Genomic DNA, 19,391 nt, shown 5'->3' with positions numbered 1-19,391 from the left:
CAATTCCTTACCTTTATGGCCACTGCAACGAGGCAGCGGGGTGCGCCTCCTCATGGGAGAGAACTGGACCCTTCCCCAGAGGAGAATGGGAATGCTGGGTGGGCCCCCAAATTCGTGAAAAATAAATTTTTGGTGCCGCAAAGAAGAGTCAGCACTCTGACAACAAGTTTTGTCAGCAAGGCAAATTTACTTCTATAGAAGAGTGGTCTTTCAGATGGAGCAATGGGCAAGATCACACTGGACAAGGGAGGGGAAAGGGTTCTTATTCCTAATGCAGCTAGTCCCTACTGTTGTGTCTTTCCCGTACTGGATAGGGTTGGACTGCACACTCTAAGCTAATTCAGATTGGCTGTTTCAAAGAGGGCAGGGGTATGAGCTGGGGTGGCCAGGTGAGTAGTTTCAGAGGGAAAGACAGTTATAGAGCAGGTATCTAAGGATGACTAAGGACAGAGCAGGTGACTAAGAATGACTAAAGACAGAGCAGGTGTTAGAGGCTAGAAGGGGGTTGTTTAATGAAACTAGGGGCAAGGAGGCATAAAGAACAAGGAAGTTAAACTTTAAAATGGAGAATAAAGAACAGAGAAGCTGAACATAATGACATATTTGTTCTTTGAAGGGGAACTCAGAACTCGTTGTACTTAATCTTCCCCCTCTTGAATTTTAAAGGATGTTTACAGGCTAAAATCTTTGAAGAGGAATTTACTGTATCCTATTCGTCAGGTGTTCTTTCCACCGAGCATTCAGCCTTGTCAGGTGTTCTTTCCGCCAAGGATGCAGCCTCCTCCGGTGTTCCTTCAGATGTTCCTTCTGCTAAACACACAGTCTGGATAAATTTTCCTTCTGCTAAATATCATCCTTCTGACTCTTTACCTGGCAAACTTCTACTCATTCAGTTTGCCTTCCTTAAATACCACCAAACTTCTGTTAATTCTCCTTTTTTTTTTTTTTTTTTTTTTTTGAGACAGAGTCTCATTCTGTCATCCAAGCTGGAGTGCAGTGGCATGATCTCAGCAGATCACTGCAACATCCACCTCCTGGGTTCACGAGATTCTCCTACCTCAGCCTTCCATGTAGCTGGGATTACATATGCATGCCACCCAGGCCCAGATAATTTTTTGAATTTAGTAGAGACGGGATTTCACCATGTTAGTCAGGGTGGTCCCAAACTCCTGAGCTCAAGCAATCCATCCGACCTGGCCTCCCAAAGTTCTAGGATTACAGGAGTGAGCCACCGCTCCTGGACACTACCAGACTTTTTAAAGCTTTAATTCTTCACGTTGGATATAAAATGTCTGACACATACTGAATATGGTAACAACATAATAAGTGACAATTATAAGCTCCCAAAGGGGTTCCGGCACAGAGTAAGCACTAAATAAAGTAGTAAATAATAAAAAAGATAATAACAAGAAAAATGCTTAATATCTTAATAAAGTAGTAAATAATAAAAAATGACAACGATAATAACAAGAAAGATGCTTAGTACCTTAAAGATACCTGACAGTTATTTGTTAAGTGGACAAGTAGATAAATGAATAAAGAACATATTTAGGAAATTCTGTTGGAAAAATGCAGAAATTCAATAGAGACGGCTCTACTGTTTTATGAGCACCTTAAAGACCCAGACTATGTGTATTCCATCTTAGTCTCCTGCAGCTTGCAAAATCTAACTTATAGAAGTCCCTTGATAAATATATAATAATTTAATTTATTATATATTTATAATATATATAATGTGCTCATATAGTTCATATTGTACAATGTATTGTGTTACATTTAGGTATCACAGTAGCACTTTTGTTATTGTGTAAATTTTTTCCACTTTTATTATAATTTGTTGAGCCTAGAGTTGAGCTATTTGAATATTTATAATGATAATATTTTGGCTAGTAGGAACAGAGTATCTTGTTGTAACAAAATTACTATTAACACACTAATTATCCAGCAGATAGAACAACACATCTTGTTCTAATGAAGTAAATATATCTTATTTGGTTTCAACTTAGAGGGAATGAAGTTGATAATTGTGAGACCTTGTTGGTACAAGACTATGTAACATAACCTGCGCTTCTCAACAAAGAATTGCTTTTCTGACTTCTGCACTCAGTAGGTATCTTTGAAAAAAAAATCTCCTATTGGTACTGACGCACCCTGGCTAAGTTATGTTAATTCTTATTGACATTCATTTATGGTGCAAGAAAAGTATTATTGAGTTCCAAATTCTAAAGATAGTTACTTTTTTAGTGACACAAGTCACTATGTCACACAGTTGATCCTTGAATAAGGGTTTTCAGTCTAGGAGCCCACTAATAGACAGATTTTTATTTTCCTTTGCCACTGCAAGGTAGCAAGACAAATCTCTCCTCTGCCTCCTCCATATCAGCCTACTCAACGTGAAGGCAATGAGAATGAAGTCCTTTACATATAATAATTCACTTCCATCTAATAAATAGTGAACATATTTATTCCTCTTTATAACAGTTTCTTTTCTCCAGCTCACTTTATTCTAAGAATACAGTATATAGTACATATAAAATAGAAGCTATGTGTTAATTGACTGCTTATGCTTTCACCTTTTCTCAGGCTCCAGGTCAACAGTAGAATATTAGTAGAGTTTTGGAGGAGTCAAAAGAAACAGATTTTCATATAAAGCAGATTTTCAGCTGCATGGGGGGATCAGCACCCTAACTCTCATGTTACTCAAAACTCAACTGTAATTAATTCTAATTTTCTAAATGCAAATCATTTATTGTAAAAATTAAATAAAGCCCAGAAGTTCAAGACCAGCCTGGGCAACATAAGGAGACCATGTCTCTCCAATAAAGAAACAAACAAACAAATAAATAAACTGTGTTTCTTTATAGGTTATAATATTCAAATGTTGCAGTTTTCTATTATTAATTCCTACTTTTCATTATTAGATGTTCTATTATTTGTGGCTTGTAATTCAAGGCATCTAAGCTATTTTATAATTTGTAACAATATTTATAAATATATTAATTCATTAAATTGGATAAACTGATAATCCCCTATTGCTGAGCTCATCAATCACACCACGGATTATACATTTTATAACAAGCCTAAGTTGTTATGACAGTTGAGGAAACATACAATATGCAAACTTAAAAATTGTTTTACTTATTTATACAAAAGTATTATACAGGATATTAGGGACCACAATTAAATATTTTTCAGATAATATTTTTGAGATTATAAACTACCTACAACTAAATTCTTAACTAATTCTGAATTATAAACTAAAAAATTAAATCAAAGCTATGTCTATATATGCAAACACTTACATATAGGTATATATATATATGTAAACACATGTTATTTACAGATTGCTTTTTTAATAGCTATTTTGTGATCAACATCCCTATAATCTTATGGTAACACCACCAAGAGTAGTTTACTATCAGAGGTCTTACCTGGATTGCTATTTTGAGAATTTTTAGATATCTTTTGTTTATATTCCAAAAGTTGTTGATGAATGCTATGTATAAAAATGAAATAAATAAAGTTACTATTTTAACATTGCTATAAAAAAATTTACCAAATTCATTAAGTTCTTAGAGTATTTCAGACAATATTAGAGCTAACATCAGAACATTACTTTTTCCATAGACTTTAAGTTTGTAAGCTCTATGAACTTATTAAGCTTCTAATTAAAGAAGAAAGAAAGATAAAACACTCATGAATTGAGGGCAGTATAACTCAGTAAATTAACTAGAGTTAGCTTGACATATGGAAAATGTCCTTAACTCAGAATAAGTCCTAGCATGGCTACCAACAGATATTTTTTCTTGAACAAGTTGCTTCTCTTAGACTCAATGTCTTCTAAAAATGAGGATTTTAGGGCCTTATTTCACTAGGTTATTATAAAGATTTAACAAGATAACATTTTTTAAATGCTCAAAGAAATAGTAGAGCAAAAAAATAATTTGTTCTTGAACCTTATTGCTGAAACTATTTTAAAAATCCCAATAAAACCCAATATATTGGCCTGCTGCAGTGGCTCATGCTTGTGATGGAAACACTTTGGGATGTTGAGACAGGAGGATTTCTTGAGTCCAGAAGTTCAAGAACAGCTGGGCAACATAGGGAGACCCTGTCTCTACAAAACATAAATAAATTACAAAAAAAAAAAAAACACACAAACATGTTTTTTCATAGATTATAATATTCAAATGTTGCAGTTTTCTGTTATTAATTCCTACTTTTGGATATTAGATGTTCTATTATTTGTGGCTTGTAATTCAGAGCATCTAAGCTATTTTATATTCTGTAATGAAACTTATTTATAAATATGTTAAATCATTAAATCAGATAACCTAATTATCCTCTATTACTGAGCTCATTAGTCACACCAAGGGCAGAAAACTCATAGATGTCAGCATCTGGCTTGGACTACGACTGATCTTTATCCACCTCCTTAAACTCTGAATCAACAAATCTTTATTAGAATGATGCTTAGTCACTATGTTCATTTCCAGCTGCTGTGGAAGAAAAAATCCCACCTTTATTTTTTGTAAGTTCCACAAAGAAGATGCAAGTTGGTATTTTCTCATTTCTGAGATCCCTACTAACAAAATATTGCACATAAGACCCTATGTGTTACCACCATCTCATTTCATAGATCACCTTACATAAATAATTTTTTGTATGAAAATCACAATTGCAATATTGGTGCCACCCATTTTGCTTTGACTCACACCATTTCCTTGGAGCTAGTTAAAAAGTAGTAAAATATCCTTTTGGGGACTGCAAGAAATACACAACACTTCACAGATTCGTATGTCATCCTTGTGCAGGGACCATGCTGACCTTCTCAACGTTGTTTCAATTTTACCATTTGTACCACTGAAGCCAGCACAAATCCTTACTTTTGTATGTGAAGACTGATCAGTCACAGATGAGGTTTAGCTCTGTTAAATCTAACCAACTTACTTGAGATTTAGTGAAGTCTATTGAATGGCTTCATGGTGATGCAGAATTTGAAAATATTTTAAAAACTTGAGGTAGAGATGCAAGTAGCATGGAAGATTTCTACTTTTAGGATAAAAGAATAACTCGAGGGGACAACCACAAGTTGGAACACACTACAACATGGGAAAGATGACATGGGATCTTACAGAATAAGATGAGACCTTCCACTACCTACAAAATGGTGCTACACAGGATATAAAGGGCCAGGGACATAGATCTGGTAACAAAGACAAAATGGATCTCCAATTTCTTCCTGTAACATTATTTCAACCAGACTTATGGTTTCAAACTACTACTAATATTGGCTAGAGAATATAGAAAAAGCCACTCAAAGGATAACTTACAATGAAGGTCTAGGCCATGTCCAGGCTAAGATGTGGGTGTCACATCAGGTTTTGAGCGTGAGGGGAAGGGTCAATTTGCTCACTATGTGTGTTGCTAAAGCTAAAAGTTCTAGCTACCAGAGCGGGGTGCTGGTACTTTGGAAACAATGGCTGAGAATATGTATGTGAATTTTTACAAAAGTGTAATAACTTTGAAGTCTACACCATGAAGACTGAGGGATCTGTATTACTAAGGGCATCCTGGTCACAAAGGTCAATCATTACCAGATTGCAGGAGCAGTTTCAATGGCACCGATGCAGCAATAGAATCAATGGAAACAACAAAATGAAGAGAATGGCCATTTCCCCCCACATCCTTCTGACTTGTACAAAACGAATGTCTTCCTTGGACTTAGGTTCAGATTCTTTTAAAAAATTCAAGAATTAAAGACAGCCCCAGGGGACACTATCAGGTTGTCTGCTTAAAGTGAATATTTCAAGACCCAAATAACTAATTAGAAAAATCAAAATTGTGACATTATGTTTATCCCATGCATAGGGATTATACTTGAAATCAAGTAGCCAACATCAGCATCCCTAAAGCCCTAAAATAAAGAATCCTGGAGTCATTACTCCTTCTAATTAGTCTAGCTTGTTTTGCCTAGTTTCTGGCTGATGAAGTGAACTCACTGTCATTCAAAAACTACCTGAAACAAACTATAAAATCTCACCTAGCCTTTAAATGTAAACACTTACAGATTAAATCCACAAGCAACAGCATAACGTTCTGCAGTCATTCCACACGTATCTTCAGCACAGATGTCAACATTTTGCTGAAGAACCATGCCGACTATCTCTGATGATCCATGACATACGGCAAGCATTAGGGCTGTGCTAAAATAACAAAGAGATAACTTCATTATTAGGAACAGAACCAGTTTAATATGTGCCTGTCAGTGTAGAATTAACCATCTACATGCATTAACAAACGTTAAATATCTTGAGTGCTCAAGTGTTTATCCCTGTAAATCACCACCAAGGTTAAAAGGAAGGGGCAAAAAGACTCGTGTGCCACTGGAATATGGCATAGTAGAATTGGCTAACATGAAGTCCACTGAGGGGCAGGAAAATATGCTCTGTTCACTAACCTAAAAGAGGCAAAGTTTTAAGTGAAGAATTATCTATTTCTTCCTTAGTCTGATAAAATATTTTGTACTTCAAAATTACCTAGAAGTCAGACAAGTGAGAGCAATCTGAAGGCTTAAAACAATATTAGGAATAATATTGTCCTAAGTAGCTGGGACTACAGTTATGTGCCACCATGCCTGGCTAATTTTTATATTTTTTGTAGAGATGGGATTTTACCATGTTGGCTAGGCTGGTCTTGAACACCTGGCCTCAAGTGATTCACCCCCCTTGGCCTCCCAAAGTGCTGGGATAACAGGTGACAGCTACCATGCCCAGCAAATATTGCATTTTTTAAAAAGTGTATGAAAAACAGAAGTTAGAAAAACACTATAAAGGTGCTAATAATTCAATATTGAATTATAAAGTTAACTAAAAATTCATACTTCTTAACACTAATACAGAACCACTTTAGCTAGTAGAAGATAATGCAACCAAAAACATCAGATTACAAATAAGAATCAGTCAATATAATAAAAGAAGATAAATCCTACTGTTCTTTATGTTGATCAGTCCAAATAATTGCTTTTCTTCCTAACTGATAATTTGTGTTAGTATTTTTCTCTATAATCTAGTAATTTTAAGTAAATGTTATTAATTTAATATTTCTGACTCGAGTGTTATTACTCTAGCACACTACTCAAGTGTTTTTTAATTAAAAAAACTACTATACCATTTAAACTTATCAACTGCATTTGCATTTGCATTTTTTGTCAGTAAAAATTCCACAATTTGCTCACTTCTTTTCCTTATGGCCAGTAAAAGTGGTGTGTGGCCAGCCTGTAAAACAGCAAAAACAATTTACAATTCATGAAATTACATATTTCTCAGCTGAACTGAATACTTTATGTAATACCCTATGAACTTAAACAATAGAAAGTAAATCAATAGCAATCCCTTCTTTGTCACTTTTCTGTGCTTGCCCATGCACTGCACCTTCACTTGTAAACATTCAGCCTCTGCATCACCACATTAACTCTGGTTATATCCAAAAATCATTATTTTGTAATGATTTTATTGTTTCCTATGTAAATCAAGAGCTTCTTGAGGGCAGGGGCTGTATCTTTTATCTCTATATCTTTAAACCCTAAGACATGGTAGTAAATACTTTGTTTTTCACAAAATTTGTAATCTAAATTATTATCTCTAGAGCAGTGTTTCTTCAACTATATTCCAAAGAATACTTACCTTACCAGAAGCACTGTATCCCAACAGATTCCACCATTATCTATGTTCAAGAAATGTTATAAAACTGTGAATTAAATGTTCATTATTCAAGAAATGAATTGAACTTTGCCTAATCCTTATTTGACAATGTATTTTTGTGGCAAACATTAATATTTGACAAATTAGAATTTCAGGGATGCAGTTCTGAAAGCTTCCCCCAAAAAACGGAAGTTTCCTCTGGGTGATACAAACTCACTTGATTCTCTTCTATCAATGATCCCAAGATCCCAGATGTCAATGTCAGGCACTCCTGCTCTAAATGGGTCACTAAGGAAGTGGCTCTAAATTGAAAGAGATTAGCTTCAAATGAACTTGATTGCTTATTATTAAATGGTCCATTTTTTTTTTATTATACTTTAAGTTCTAGGGTACCTGTGCACAACGTGCAGGTTTATTACATATGTATACTTGTGCCATGTCGGTGTGCTGCACCTATTAACTCAACAGCACCCATCAACTCATCATTTACATCAGGTATAACTGCCAATGCCATCCCTCCCCCCTCCCCCCTCCCCATAATAGGCCCTGGCGTGTGATGTTCCCCTTCCCGAGTCCAAGTGATCTCATTGTTCAATTCCCACCTATGAGTGAGAACATGCGGTGTTTGGTTTTTTGTTCTTGCAATAGTTGGCTGAGAATGATGGTTTCCAGCTGCATCCATGTCCCTACAAAGGACACGAACTCATCCTTTTTTATTGCTGCATAGTATTCCATGGTGTATATGTGCCACATTTTCTTAATCCAGTCTGTCATTGATGGACATTTGGGTTGATTCCAAGACTTTGCTATTGTGAATAGTGCCGCAATAAACACACGTGTGCATGTGTCTTTACAGCAGCATGATTTATAATCCTTTGGGTATATACCCAGTAATGGGATGCCTGGGTCATATGGTATTTGTAGTTCTAGATCCTTGAGGTATCGCCATACTGTTTTCCACAATGGTTGAACCAGTTTACAAGCCCACCAACAGTGTAAAAATGTTCCTATTTCTCCACATCCTCTCCAGCACCTGTTGTTTCCTGACTTTTTAATGATTGCCATTCTAACAGGTGTGAGATGGTATCTCATTGTGGTTTTGATTTGCATTTCTCTGATGGCCAGTGATGACAAGCATTTTTTCATGTGTCTGTTGGCTGTATGCATGTCTTCTTTTGAGAAATATCTATTCATATCCTTTGCCCACTTACCATTCAGGACATAGGCATGGACAAGGACTTCATGTCTAAAACACCAAAAGCAACGGCAACAAAAGCCATAATTGACAAATGGGATCTAATGAAACTAAAGAGCTTCTGCACAGCAAAAGAAACTACCATCAGAGTGAACAGGCAGCCTACAGAATGGGAGAAAATTTTTGCAATCTACTCATCTGACAAAGGGCTAATATCCAGAACCTACAAAGAACTCAAACAAATGTATGGTCCATGGGTTTTATCCTATTACCAGACAATAGGATTTTATCTCAGCTATTAGAAATTCAGTATAAAAGGCCAGGCGAGGTGGTTCACACCTGTAATCCCAGCACTTTGAGAGGCCAAGGTGGGCAGATCACAAGGTCAGGAGATGGAGACCATCCTGGTCAACATGGTGAAACCTCATCTCTACTAAAAATACAAAAAATTTAGCTGGGTGTGGTGGCACGTGCCTGCTGTCACCGCTACTCGGGAGGCTGAAGCAGGAGAATCGCTTGAACCAGGGAGGCAGAGGTTGCAGTGAGCCGAGATCACACAACTACACTTCAGCCTGATGACAGAGTGAGGCTCTGCCTCAAAAAAAAAAAAAAAAAAAAGAAAGAAAGAAAGAAAAAAAAAAAAGAAATTCAGTATAAAAGTTTATTCTCAATTATAATGATACTCCTAGGATCTTAATGCATATCTACTTCTTAAAATGCAATAATCCATTTTTATTCTGGTTTCTATTGTAATTGCTACTTAGTTTTTGGCAAAATATCAGAAATATGAATAAAATGACTTACCAATGAAATTTCTAACTCATGTATATGGATTAGCAAAATAGAAGCCACTAAATCACTTGAATTTTAAGAGACAATTCTGTGGAGAAAGATATATTTTCTGCAATATGCATAACCTATTCAAATATAACCATGATTAATCTGAAAAGGCTTAAAGGCATTCTAATGAAAGATGATTATTTATGGTTTATATGAAGAAAAATCATTGTTTAAAAAATCTTCTAAATTCTAGAAGACAACCCCATTATTAATGAATTAATGTAAAATATAAACTATACATTATAAACACCTATAAACTGTCATCAATAACTTGAAATCTTTACCAAAATATACTATAAGAGAGGAATTGATAACTGAAATATTTACATAGGCAAAAGAAGTAAGTTGAGTAAGTGATGTAACTAGGTGGGCACAGTAACAAACTGGAAACATATGATTCGTATAAAGCTAGAACATCTTCATAGCATACCAAACAGTCATATGGGCTCAAGAGACACCAGATTCAATCCTTTAAGAGGAAATCCAGATTTCTGCATGTCTCCTAAATTTTACATGTTGACTGAATTTATGCAGACAAATTTTACTTTCCTGTAGTTTTACACTAACTGGAAAGAAAAAAAGAAAACTTGAGTAGGAAAGAATATTTGAAAAAGTTTTACCTTTAACAAATTCAAATATTTATCATAAATGCACAGAAAAGCCATACTCTTTAATAGTTCTTATAAAATATTAATATTTAAAGTAAAATCCTAGACAAGTTCTGTCAAACTATTTTCATAGAAAAATGGGAATATTTGAGCTTCCAAATATAAAATAATTTATATACGTTAATGTTAAAACAAATGGATTTCAAATATTTTGAAAATGACATTGGTTAATGTCTACCTTGTTCTTCACTTCGATGTCTGCACCACAGGACAGCAATTTTACCACCACTGACAAATTCTCACTGTAAACAGCATAATGGACAGCCGTGTTGCCATACACATCTACAATATTTGGATCAGCACCAGAATCTATGAGAATATTTGCACAAGCCTCCCTCTGGCATTGCAGAGCCTGTTAGTATTAAAGCAAGAAGTAAATTATAAATTATAAGAAATATAAATAAATATTCCACAGTTTTCACAAACTAGTTATATTTCAATGAGATAAATTCATTTTTATTCTATGTATTTAAATCAAATCGATCTCCTGCTGAAAGAACTGGCTACTATTTACCTTCATCAGAGGTGTCCTGTTTTCGCCATCAAGGACATCAAGCTGGCACTTTCTATCTACCAGAAGTGTTACTACTTCCGCATGGCCATTGGCACAGGCCCAGTGTAGAGCAGTCCTATGAGAGTGAGAGGACTTTTTAGGAAAGTTTAGTCCACTGTCTCAAAACATATAATGATTTATGTAGTTGTCAACATTAAATACCATGCTCTTTCTCTGCCTTCAAAACAAATATTTAATATTCTCCTGAAGAAAGTACAACACTCATTCGCTCTTATTACTCACTACATTAATGAAAGAGTGGCCTATTTGAATAGAAAAAGCTTGGCCTTTGGATTCAGTTCAACTCGGGCTTGAATATTACTTTAAAGTCTTTCACCTTCTAGCTATCGCTTATCCTTTCTGTGCCTCAATTTTCTTGTCAAAGTGAAGATGAATACAGCGGTTATCTCGCCGGACATCACTGTGATGCCTCATGAGAATCTATGCAAAGTATTTTGAAGAATTCCTAGCACATGTAACAGCTCAGTAATTGTTAGATATTGTAATTATTTCTACTACTTAACAAGGACAACATTTTAAGTAAAATGGTACAATTATGCCTACTTTGTGGTATGCTTTAAAGGTTAGAGATAACACTGTATTTTAATGATTCTAAGATACTCTATGTCTCATATTTTAACATCTCTGACATTGAAATGCCACTTATAATTCATTATTTATTACAAGTATATTTTGCAGAAATTTAACAATCTTTCATTGGTACATAAATAAGGAGGCATCACACAATTCATGGTGCCTTCCATGAAGTGGAATATGATATACACAACAGGATGATGGCAGTCCTAGTCACAGGATTAACCCTTAAAGAAATTTTAGCTTTTAAGAGTATACACAAAAGGAGAGTTGAAATAAAAACAACAAACTGTTAAAACAAAGTACTTCTTTAATATTTTTAAAACTTCAAGCCAAAGAAAACGGGATTCAAGTAGGTATGGCTCATTTTATTCCGTATTTAGATTTACAGAATGTATGTAAATTCATATTTAGATTTATAGAATGCATGTAAATTAGGTATTTTCAATGATTANCGCCCGGCCTGTAACCCAACTTTAAATCTCTCACTTTGCTCAGGCTGAGTAGGTAAATGTGAAACTTTTAAGGATGAAAGGGTCTTGAAAGTTAATGTACCTTCTACATAGTAGGCATTCAGCTTACATGTGATAGATTGATTAAAAGGATAAATACAGTTGAGAAGTTCAATACCTTTAAAAAACTGCTATAAACAAAGCACTTATATTTACTATTTTATTTTCTTAATAATAAAACTATACTAATCTATAATTATTGACATATATGTAATAAATCTATATATAATAAAATATGTGCCTAATAAAATATGTAAATCAACAAGCACAGGTAAGATTGTCTTTTGAAGATGTTAAAAGTTCACAGAATATACTAATCCACAAAAAATAATAATTAAAATATGGAAAATGAGAAATTATTTTTATTGGTGCAAAATTCATATTCCTGCTCTTCCCAAAAATTATTTCATTAATAATAAACTTTTTCTAATAGCATTGTACATGCTCAATGTGGAAATCAAAGATAATAAAAAGGAAAAACATTTTCTATTAAAACTAATGCCCTCAAATAACAAATTTTATCATATTTCATACATAATTTCAAATAACACAAGACTTTAGTCTGTGTGTATTTATAATCAAACTGAACTTTACCCTCACTTGATGCACCAAAATACATTTTCAAATGTCACCTACTTCTGTATATATTTTTACCTTCAGTGGTCACATATTATCCCATACTGTAAATTCAATGAAATGTACTTATAAAAGTCATTATATGGATTATTCTTAATAATATGGTATTTACCACCAAATTGCCTATTTGAAAAGTCATCTGCAATTTAAACTTTAAACAGCAGTATAAATATTACTGCTCTTTATCCTAACAAACTTTGTAGATAGAAAACAGTATTTGATTCCTCTTTTAACTTAAATGCCTTCTCTAACCAGAAACACTAAATATTGTTTTCTGTGTGCATAGGTCACTTACAGATCTTAAGAAAGTACTTTGCCCAATTTTAAATTAGAGGCAAAGTACTTTTTTAGATCTGCAATTTAGAGCTCTAATTAAAATTGCCCAATTTTAAATTAGAGAGTTTTATGTTGATTTAAGTGAAGAATGATCTACAAAATGACAGTTTTTAAATCTAATATGTAGACACACATGCACATACATATGTAGTAAGTATGCTGCCTTTTGTTTTTTTCTCATTACAGGTTAATTTAATCTCGTTTTGCTTAATTATCCTTCAGACTTCTTGCTTCTGAGCTTCTTAGAAAGGTGTTGTCAACATAAAAATGTACCTGAGTAAACAGGCATTTATGTTTTCTTCTGGTGCTTTTATCATTTTTATATTAAAATTTTTTAATCTATATTTCATTGGAAAGTTAATTTGTGGCATAAAAATCTAGTTTTCTCCAAAAAAGCAGGCATTTCTGTTATGAAACTAATTCTCTTCCTACTAGTATAAAGTGTGAGCATTATCAAGTTCTAAATTCTTAGATATTTAGGTGTTTCTGGATTTTCTATTCTGCTGTATTCATTTACCTGTCTTTTCAGCTGTTATCAAACAATTTGCGATTTATTTATTTATTTATTTATTTATTTATTTATTTATTTTTGAGACAGTCTCACTCTATTGCCCAGGCTGGAGTGCAGTGGTAGGATCTCGGCTCACTGCAACCTCCGCCTCCCAGTTTCAAGCGATTCTCTCGCCTTCGCCTCAGCCTCCTGAGTAGCTGGGATTACAGGCACCTGACATCGTGCCTGGCTAATTTTTATATTTTTGTAGAGTTGGGGTTTCACCATATTGGCCAGGCTAGTCTTGAACTCCTGACCTCAGGTGATCCACTCGCCTCGGCCGCCCAAAGTGCTGGGATTCTGGGACTATAGGCGTTAGCCACTGCGCCCGGCTCTATTTTTTTTTTAATTTTATTTATTTATTTATTTTATTTTATTTTTTGAGACGGAGTCTCGCTCTGTCCCCCAGGCTGGAGTGCAGTGGTGCTATCTCAGCTCACTGCAAGCTCCGCCTCCCAGGTTCAGGCCCTTCTCCCGCCTCAGCCTCCCGAGTAGCTGGGACTACAGGCGCCCGCCACCACGCCCGGCTACCTTTTTGTATTTTCGGTAGAGACCGTGTTAGCCAGGATGGTCTCAATCTCCTGACCTCGTGATCCGCCCACCTCGGTCTCTGGATCTCCTGACCTCATGATCCGCCCACCTCGGTCTCTGGATCTCCTGACCTCATGATCCGCCCACCTCGGTCTCCCAAAGTGCTGGGATTATAGGCGTGAGCCACTGCGCCCGGCCGTGGCCCATTTTGTGCAAATTAATAGCACATTTTGATATCTAGAAGGGCAAGACTTTTCTACTCTGTTACAAAATTTTAAAAATGTCATCACAATAGTAAAAGACAGCATGTGTAATTTTAAAAATGTTAAAAGGTTGATAACTTTATTTCGTTTATGTAAAACTGATAAAGAGCTCGCATCTTGAGAAAAATGAGTCTTCTTAAATTCGAAAACATAAACCATCTTCCCACCTCAAAGTTTCCTTCTAAGGCCCCTCAGCAAAGAATATATTTATATAGACATTTATTGATATCAAAATGGATACTGGAGTTTATCCACAAAATTTTTAGCCAAAAAGTTAATGTATTATGGGAATTGTTTCATTATGCACCATTTCAAAATGTATCTAACATTATCTTTTAAAACCTGTATATTAAAATTAAAACCCTGTATGTACTTAATTTTGTGAGTTAAATCTCTTTAAAATTCTCTAAACAGTGCTCTGTGAGAGGAAGTGGAGTGAAGGAGAAAGCAGAGAAAGTTTGGGGTTGATTTTAAGGTGCCCTGGGCCCTCCGCCCTGCAGGGCGCCCCCATCCCAGGCCTGGGGGTCCTGCCTGGAAAGAAGGCCTAGACCCTGGGGCCCAGGACGGCCGCCCCGCCGCCCGCCACTCCTCCACCTGCTCCCCTTGTCTCCAGGCCCCCCAGCCCCCACTCTGAAGGGGCGATCCTCCCACAGCCGCCACCTTTTCCTGCAGCCCGGGCTCAGGCAGGGCCTGGTACCTCTTCTTCGCATCTCTTATGTTCAGGTCCATTGTCGTCTTCTTCATCAACCTCTCCAGTTTCCAGGCTTGGCCCTGGGAGGCAGCTTTGTGGATCTTCCTGAGATCCCCATGGTGAATCACGTAAGAGTCGTTGCTCGTGTAGACCAGCTGACTGAAGGGGCTCGGGCGCTCCGGGCCCGTCTCGCCCTTGACAGCGGCAGCAAAGAATCTCTTCATGACTGCGGCCACCTGTTAGAGAGAGCCCGCGCCTCCTGCTGCTGGCCCTTCCCGAGTCCTCGCCGCTCGCCCTCGCCCTTCTTCTGTCCCCGCACCCGCCCCGACACCAGGAGAAATCGCAGTTGGGCCAAACTTTTGGACACTCCAGCCTCTCCCGGGAGAAACTGGCTGAGCAAAACCGTTAGGCAGCTGAGCAGAACCGTTAGGCAGCTGAGCAGCGCCTTTAGGCAGCAGCGCATGCGCAGCTCAGCAGGCCTAGGAGACAAGCGAGGCGGGAAACCGCCCTGGCAGCGCTTCGCCGGGCACCGCGTGCAGGTGGCACCTGCCATGAGGCGCTGCCTTACTGGCGGGGCTCCCTGGAGTGGAACGTGGGAAGCGCCCTGACACACGGCCCGCTTCACAGAGTCGCCCCAGCCCCTCCTCAACCCGAAATCCAGGAGCTGGGCCCTGGCGTTGGGCATCGTGCAGCCTCCAGGGTGGCACTGAGCGTCGGTTCCCGCCCTCCTGCTGCCAGGGACCCACCTCCGACTTAGGCGCCCTGGAGGCTTCCGGCCCAAGTATCCGCGCTGCTGGTGGCGCTGGCAGGGTCAGGGTTGAAGCCTCTGCTACCACGTGCCATGTTCAGGTGGCAGCTGCAGCTGACCCCACAGTGGAGGCTACAGGGCTGGGCCCAGACCGCTGAGCATCGCCGAGTACACCGCCCTTCCACCCTGGGCTCTGCTCTTCCTTGGCTGGCGCTGGCAACGCAGGCTCGCGACCTCTGGGCCCTGTACAGCTGCGGCAATGAGGCTTTGCAGCAGGTTCCCACCCTCCTGCCGCTGAGGTCCCACTGCCTGACTTAGGCGCAGTGGCGGTGTCCGACCCTGGGGTTCGCCTGTTGGTGGCACGGACAGGTTCTGGGGTTGCCACCGCTGCTGAAACCTTCAAATGCCAGCTGCATCTGAGTCCACTGTAGAGGCTGCAGGGCTGGGCCCGACGGTCTGAGGTCGCCGTGTGGCACACGACCTCCCACTCTAGGCTCTGCTCTTCCTTGGCTCGAGCCCAGAGCGTTGGTTTGCAGGCTCTGGGCACTGTGCAGTCGCCAGGATGGGGCTGAGTGGCAGGTTCCTGCCCTGGTGCAGATAAAGGGTGGACCGACTGACTTCAGCGCAGCGGTGGCATCTGTCTCTGGTCAGCGCTGCCTGGGCCCAGAGGGGAATAGGGGAGTTTGGGGTTGCTTGGCCTTGTTTGCCTGTGCTCCAAGTGCAGGTAGCGGCTACCATTCTGACAGGCACTGATGGTGGGTCCCGTTTAGAGGGCTTCAAGGTTGTTGAGAGTGCCCGCAGCCAGACATCAGGGTCCCTTCCTTGTTGACCAGCATCTGGAGTATGGCGGTGGTGCTGGGTAATCTGCAGCCATCCTGGATGGGTCTGAGCTGCGGTTCTCTCCCTTGGACTGAGAGGGAAACTTAGCTGAGTAGAGCAGAGGGAGAAACAGATAAATTGAACTCATTTATAACGACTTCCAGGCTGGGTGCAGGACCTCATGCCTGTACTTACAGCACTTTGGGAGACCGAGATAGGAGGATCACTTGATCCCAGGAGTTTGAGACCAGCTTAGACAACAAAGGGAAACTTCACCTCTACAAAAATAAAACAAATCAGCCAGGCATGGTGGTGCATGCCTGTGGCCCCAGCTACTTGGGAGATTGATTGTGGGAGGATCACTTGGGCCCAGGAGTTCGTGGGTACAGTTAACTGTGCCACAAACAAGGAACGAGAGGGCCTGTTGCTTCACATCCTTGACAGCATTTCACTTTTTCAGTCTTCTGGATTTTGGTTATTGTTTGATTGTTTGTGCCCCTGTGCTCCAAGCCTGGGCAACAGAGAATAAATAAATAAATAAATAAATAAAAGACTTCTAGTCACTATATCATATCTATGTCGAATCCTTTACACATCAAACTTGCAGTTAAAACCCACACCGCCCTCTGATTATGTGATAGGGACCACGTGATTAAAGTGGGTGACCATGTTCTTGCCTCCAGGGGGCCCAGGTCAGGGGATGGGTCCCCAGCTGCAGGAGGGTGAGAATGGAGGCTCAACACCACCCGGGAGGCTACACAATGCCTAGCTCCAGGGCCCAACTCCTGGATCCCAGGTTGTGGACAAAAACCCAAGAACTGAAGACTTGAGTGTTAGATATGCTCATTTGTGCTGGGATATAATTGGTTCTAGACCGTCTTAGCTTACAGAGCAAAGAAATAAATGTGTGTATACAAAGCTGTATATATACACATAACTATAAATATTTATATATGTAAAGTGTGTAAGTGTTAGTTCATACTGATGTCTATGACTCAGTTCTTTTATCACATGATCATTCTGGCCTTCTCCCCTTGCTTATATGTAACCTCCTACTTTAATAGTGAGAAACCTGGCTCCTGTCATTTGTCATCCATTTGCTTAACTGTCTAGTTCCAATATACATTTATTCTCTATCAATATCAGAATCGCTATCCCATTTCCTGTAGGAAACAGCTATAGCAACCAGATCACATGGGTTGTTTGCAGCTTCTCTTCCTTTCAGTCTTCATGCATTTTCTTTTCTTTCTTTCTTTTTTTTTTTTTTTTTTGAGATGGAGTTTTGCTCTTCTTGCCCAGGCTGGAGTGCAGTGGCATGATCCCGGCTCACTGCAACCTCTGCCTCCCAGGTTCAAGCGATTCTCCTGCCTCAGCCTCCTGAGTAGCTGGGATTACAGGCACCTGCCACCATGTCCAGCTAATTTTTGTGTTTTTAGTAGAGATGGGGTTTCACCATTTTGGCCAGGCTGGTCTCAAACTCCCAGCCTCAGGTGATCCGCCCTCCTTGGCCTCCCGAAGTGCTGGGATTACAGGTGTGAGCCACCAAGGAAAGCCCATTCATTTTCTAAGATGCTGATGTCAGCACATTTTTACCACTCCCTATAAAGAGTGAAGCGGCTTTATACATTTGTAGTACTTTAGATTTTTTATCACATTCTGCATTCCATCCCAGGATCCCCAGAACAAATCTTACATTTGTGTTGTTGTTGTTGTTTTAAAATTTGCATATATTAAGTGACACTATTTGTGCTGTGAGATTCTTTGTTTTTTAACAAATGCAGGTTGGGCACGGTGGCTCACGCCTGTAATCCCAGCACTTTGGGAAGCTGAGGCAGGCAGATCACGAGGTCAGGAGATTGAGACCATCCTGGCTACATGGTGAAACCCCGTCTCTACTAAAAATACAAAAACAAAATTAGCCAGGCATGGTGGCAGGTGCCTGTAGTCTCAGCTACTCAGAAGGCTGAGGCAGGAGAATGGTGTGAAGCCAGGAGGCAGAGCTTGCGGTGAGCCAAAATCGTGCTACTGCACTCCAGCCTGGGCGACAGAGCAGACTCCATCTCAAAAACAAACAAACAAATTCATAGTATCATGTTTCCACAGTTATGGTATCATACAGAATACTTTGGTCCAAATAATGCCTACATGCTTCACCTATTAAACCTCCTCATTGAATCTTTTGTCAGATCATTTACTTTTTTAGGTAGTAATATTTCCTTATATGATGTATCACGGTGTTTTTGTTTTTTGTTTTTTGTTGTTTTCCATTCATCAATTATGAGACCTCTTGGTTTCTTCCAGTTTCGGGAATTATAAACAAAGCTGCTATATATATTGATGTGCCAGTTTTGGTGTGGACAGAGTTTTCAAATAAGGTGGATAAACACCTAAAAACACATCTGCAGCCAGGTGCGGTGGCTTACACCTGTAATCCTAGCACTTTGGGAGGCCGAGGCGGTCGGATTGCCTGAGCTCAGGAGTTGGACACCAGCCTGTGCCACATAGTAAAATTTCCTAAATCAACAGGTGTCTCTAGTAAAATACAAAAAAAAAAAAAAATACAAAAAATACAAAAAAAAAAAAATAGCAGTCATGGTGGTGGGTGCCTGTAGTCCCAGCTACTCTGGAGGCTGAGTCAGGAAAATTGTTTGAACTCAGAAGGTGGAGGTTGCAGTATCCTTCTATTGCACGACTGCACTCCAGCCTGGGCAACAGAGCAAGACTCCATCTCAAAACAAACAAAAAAACCACG

At 38.9% G+C, this 19,391-nt stretch overlaps 1 protein-coding gene and 1 non-coding gene across 3 annotated transcripts; both read right to left on the bottom strand.

Moving 5' to 3' along the window:
* Positions 1-173: 173 nt before the first annotated feature.
* Positions 174-15,534, bottom strand: ANKRD30BL (ankyrin repeat domain 30B like). 2 transcript variants are annotated; one of them, XR_003121066.1, is made up of 7 exons: positions 15,079-15,528; positions 10,921-11,035; positions 10,585-10,758; positions 7,171-7,277; positions 6,044-6,206; positions 3,432-3,496; positions 174-807 (listed from the first exon to the last, which is right to left on the bottom strand). XR_003121066.1 is itself a non-coding variant. In XM_025395582.1 (6 exons), exons 1-6 carry the CDS (start codon positions 15,294-15,296, stop codon positions 710-712), a joined length of 777 nt encoding a protein of 258 aa, XP_025251367.1. In that variant the 5' UTR covers positions 15,297-15,534; the 3' UTR covers positions 174-709. The 2 variants fall into 2 exon arrangements, 1 of the variants encoding a protein (XP_025251367.1); XM_025395582.1 differs by lacking the exon at positions 6,044-6,206 and having other exon boundaries at positions 15,079-15,534.
* Positions 4,770-4,876, bottom strand: LOC112632229. The gene has a single exon (XR_003121298.1). It is a non-coding gene; the product is annotated as a U6 spliceosomal RNA (small nuclear RNA).
* Positions 15,535-19,391: the final 3,857 nt, after the last annotated feature.

Source organism: Theropithecus gelada, chromosome 9 (genome assembly GCF_003255815.1).
Source record: "Theropithecus gelada isolate Dixy chromosome 9, Tgel_1.0, whole genome shotgun sequence".
In the NCBI taxonomy this organism is placed as follows: Eukaryota; Metazoa; Chordata; class Mammalia; order Primates; family Cercopithecidae; genus Theropithecus; species Theropithecus gelada.
Note: the sequence above shows the minus strand (reverse complement) of the source record. Positions and strands in the feature narration are given on the sequence as shown.

Excerpts from the sequence above, each read along its gene's own strand:
- ANKRD30BL (XM_025395582.1), bottom strand. The coding sequence starts at position 15,296 with ATGAAGAGATTCTTTGCTGCCGCTGTCAAGGGCGAGACGGGCCCGGAG. Across the intron at positions 10,759-10,920 it reads ACAGGACACCTCTGATGAAG|GCTCTGCAATGCCAGAGGGA; the intron begins GTAAATAGTAGC and ends TAATACTAACAG. Across the intron at positions 3,497-7,170 it reads GCAGTTGATAAGTTTAAATG|CATTCATCAACAACTTTTGG; the intron begins GTATAGTAGTTT and ends TTTTATACATAG.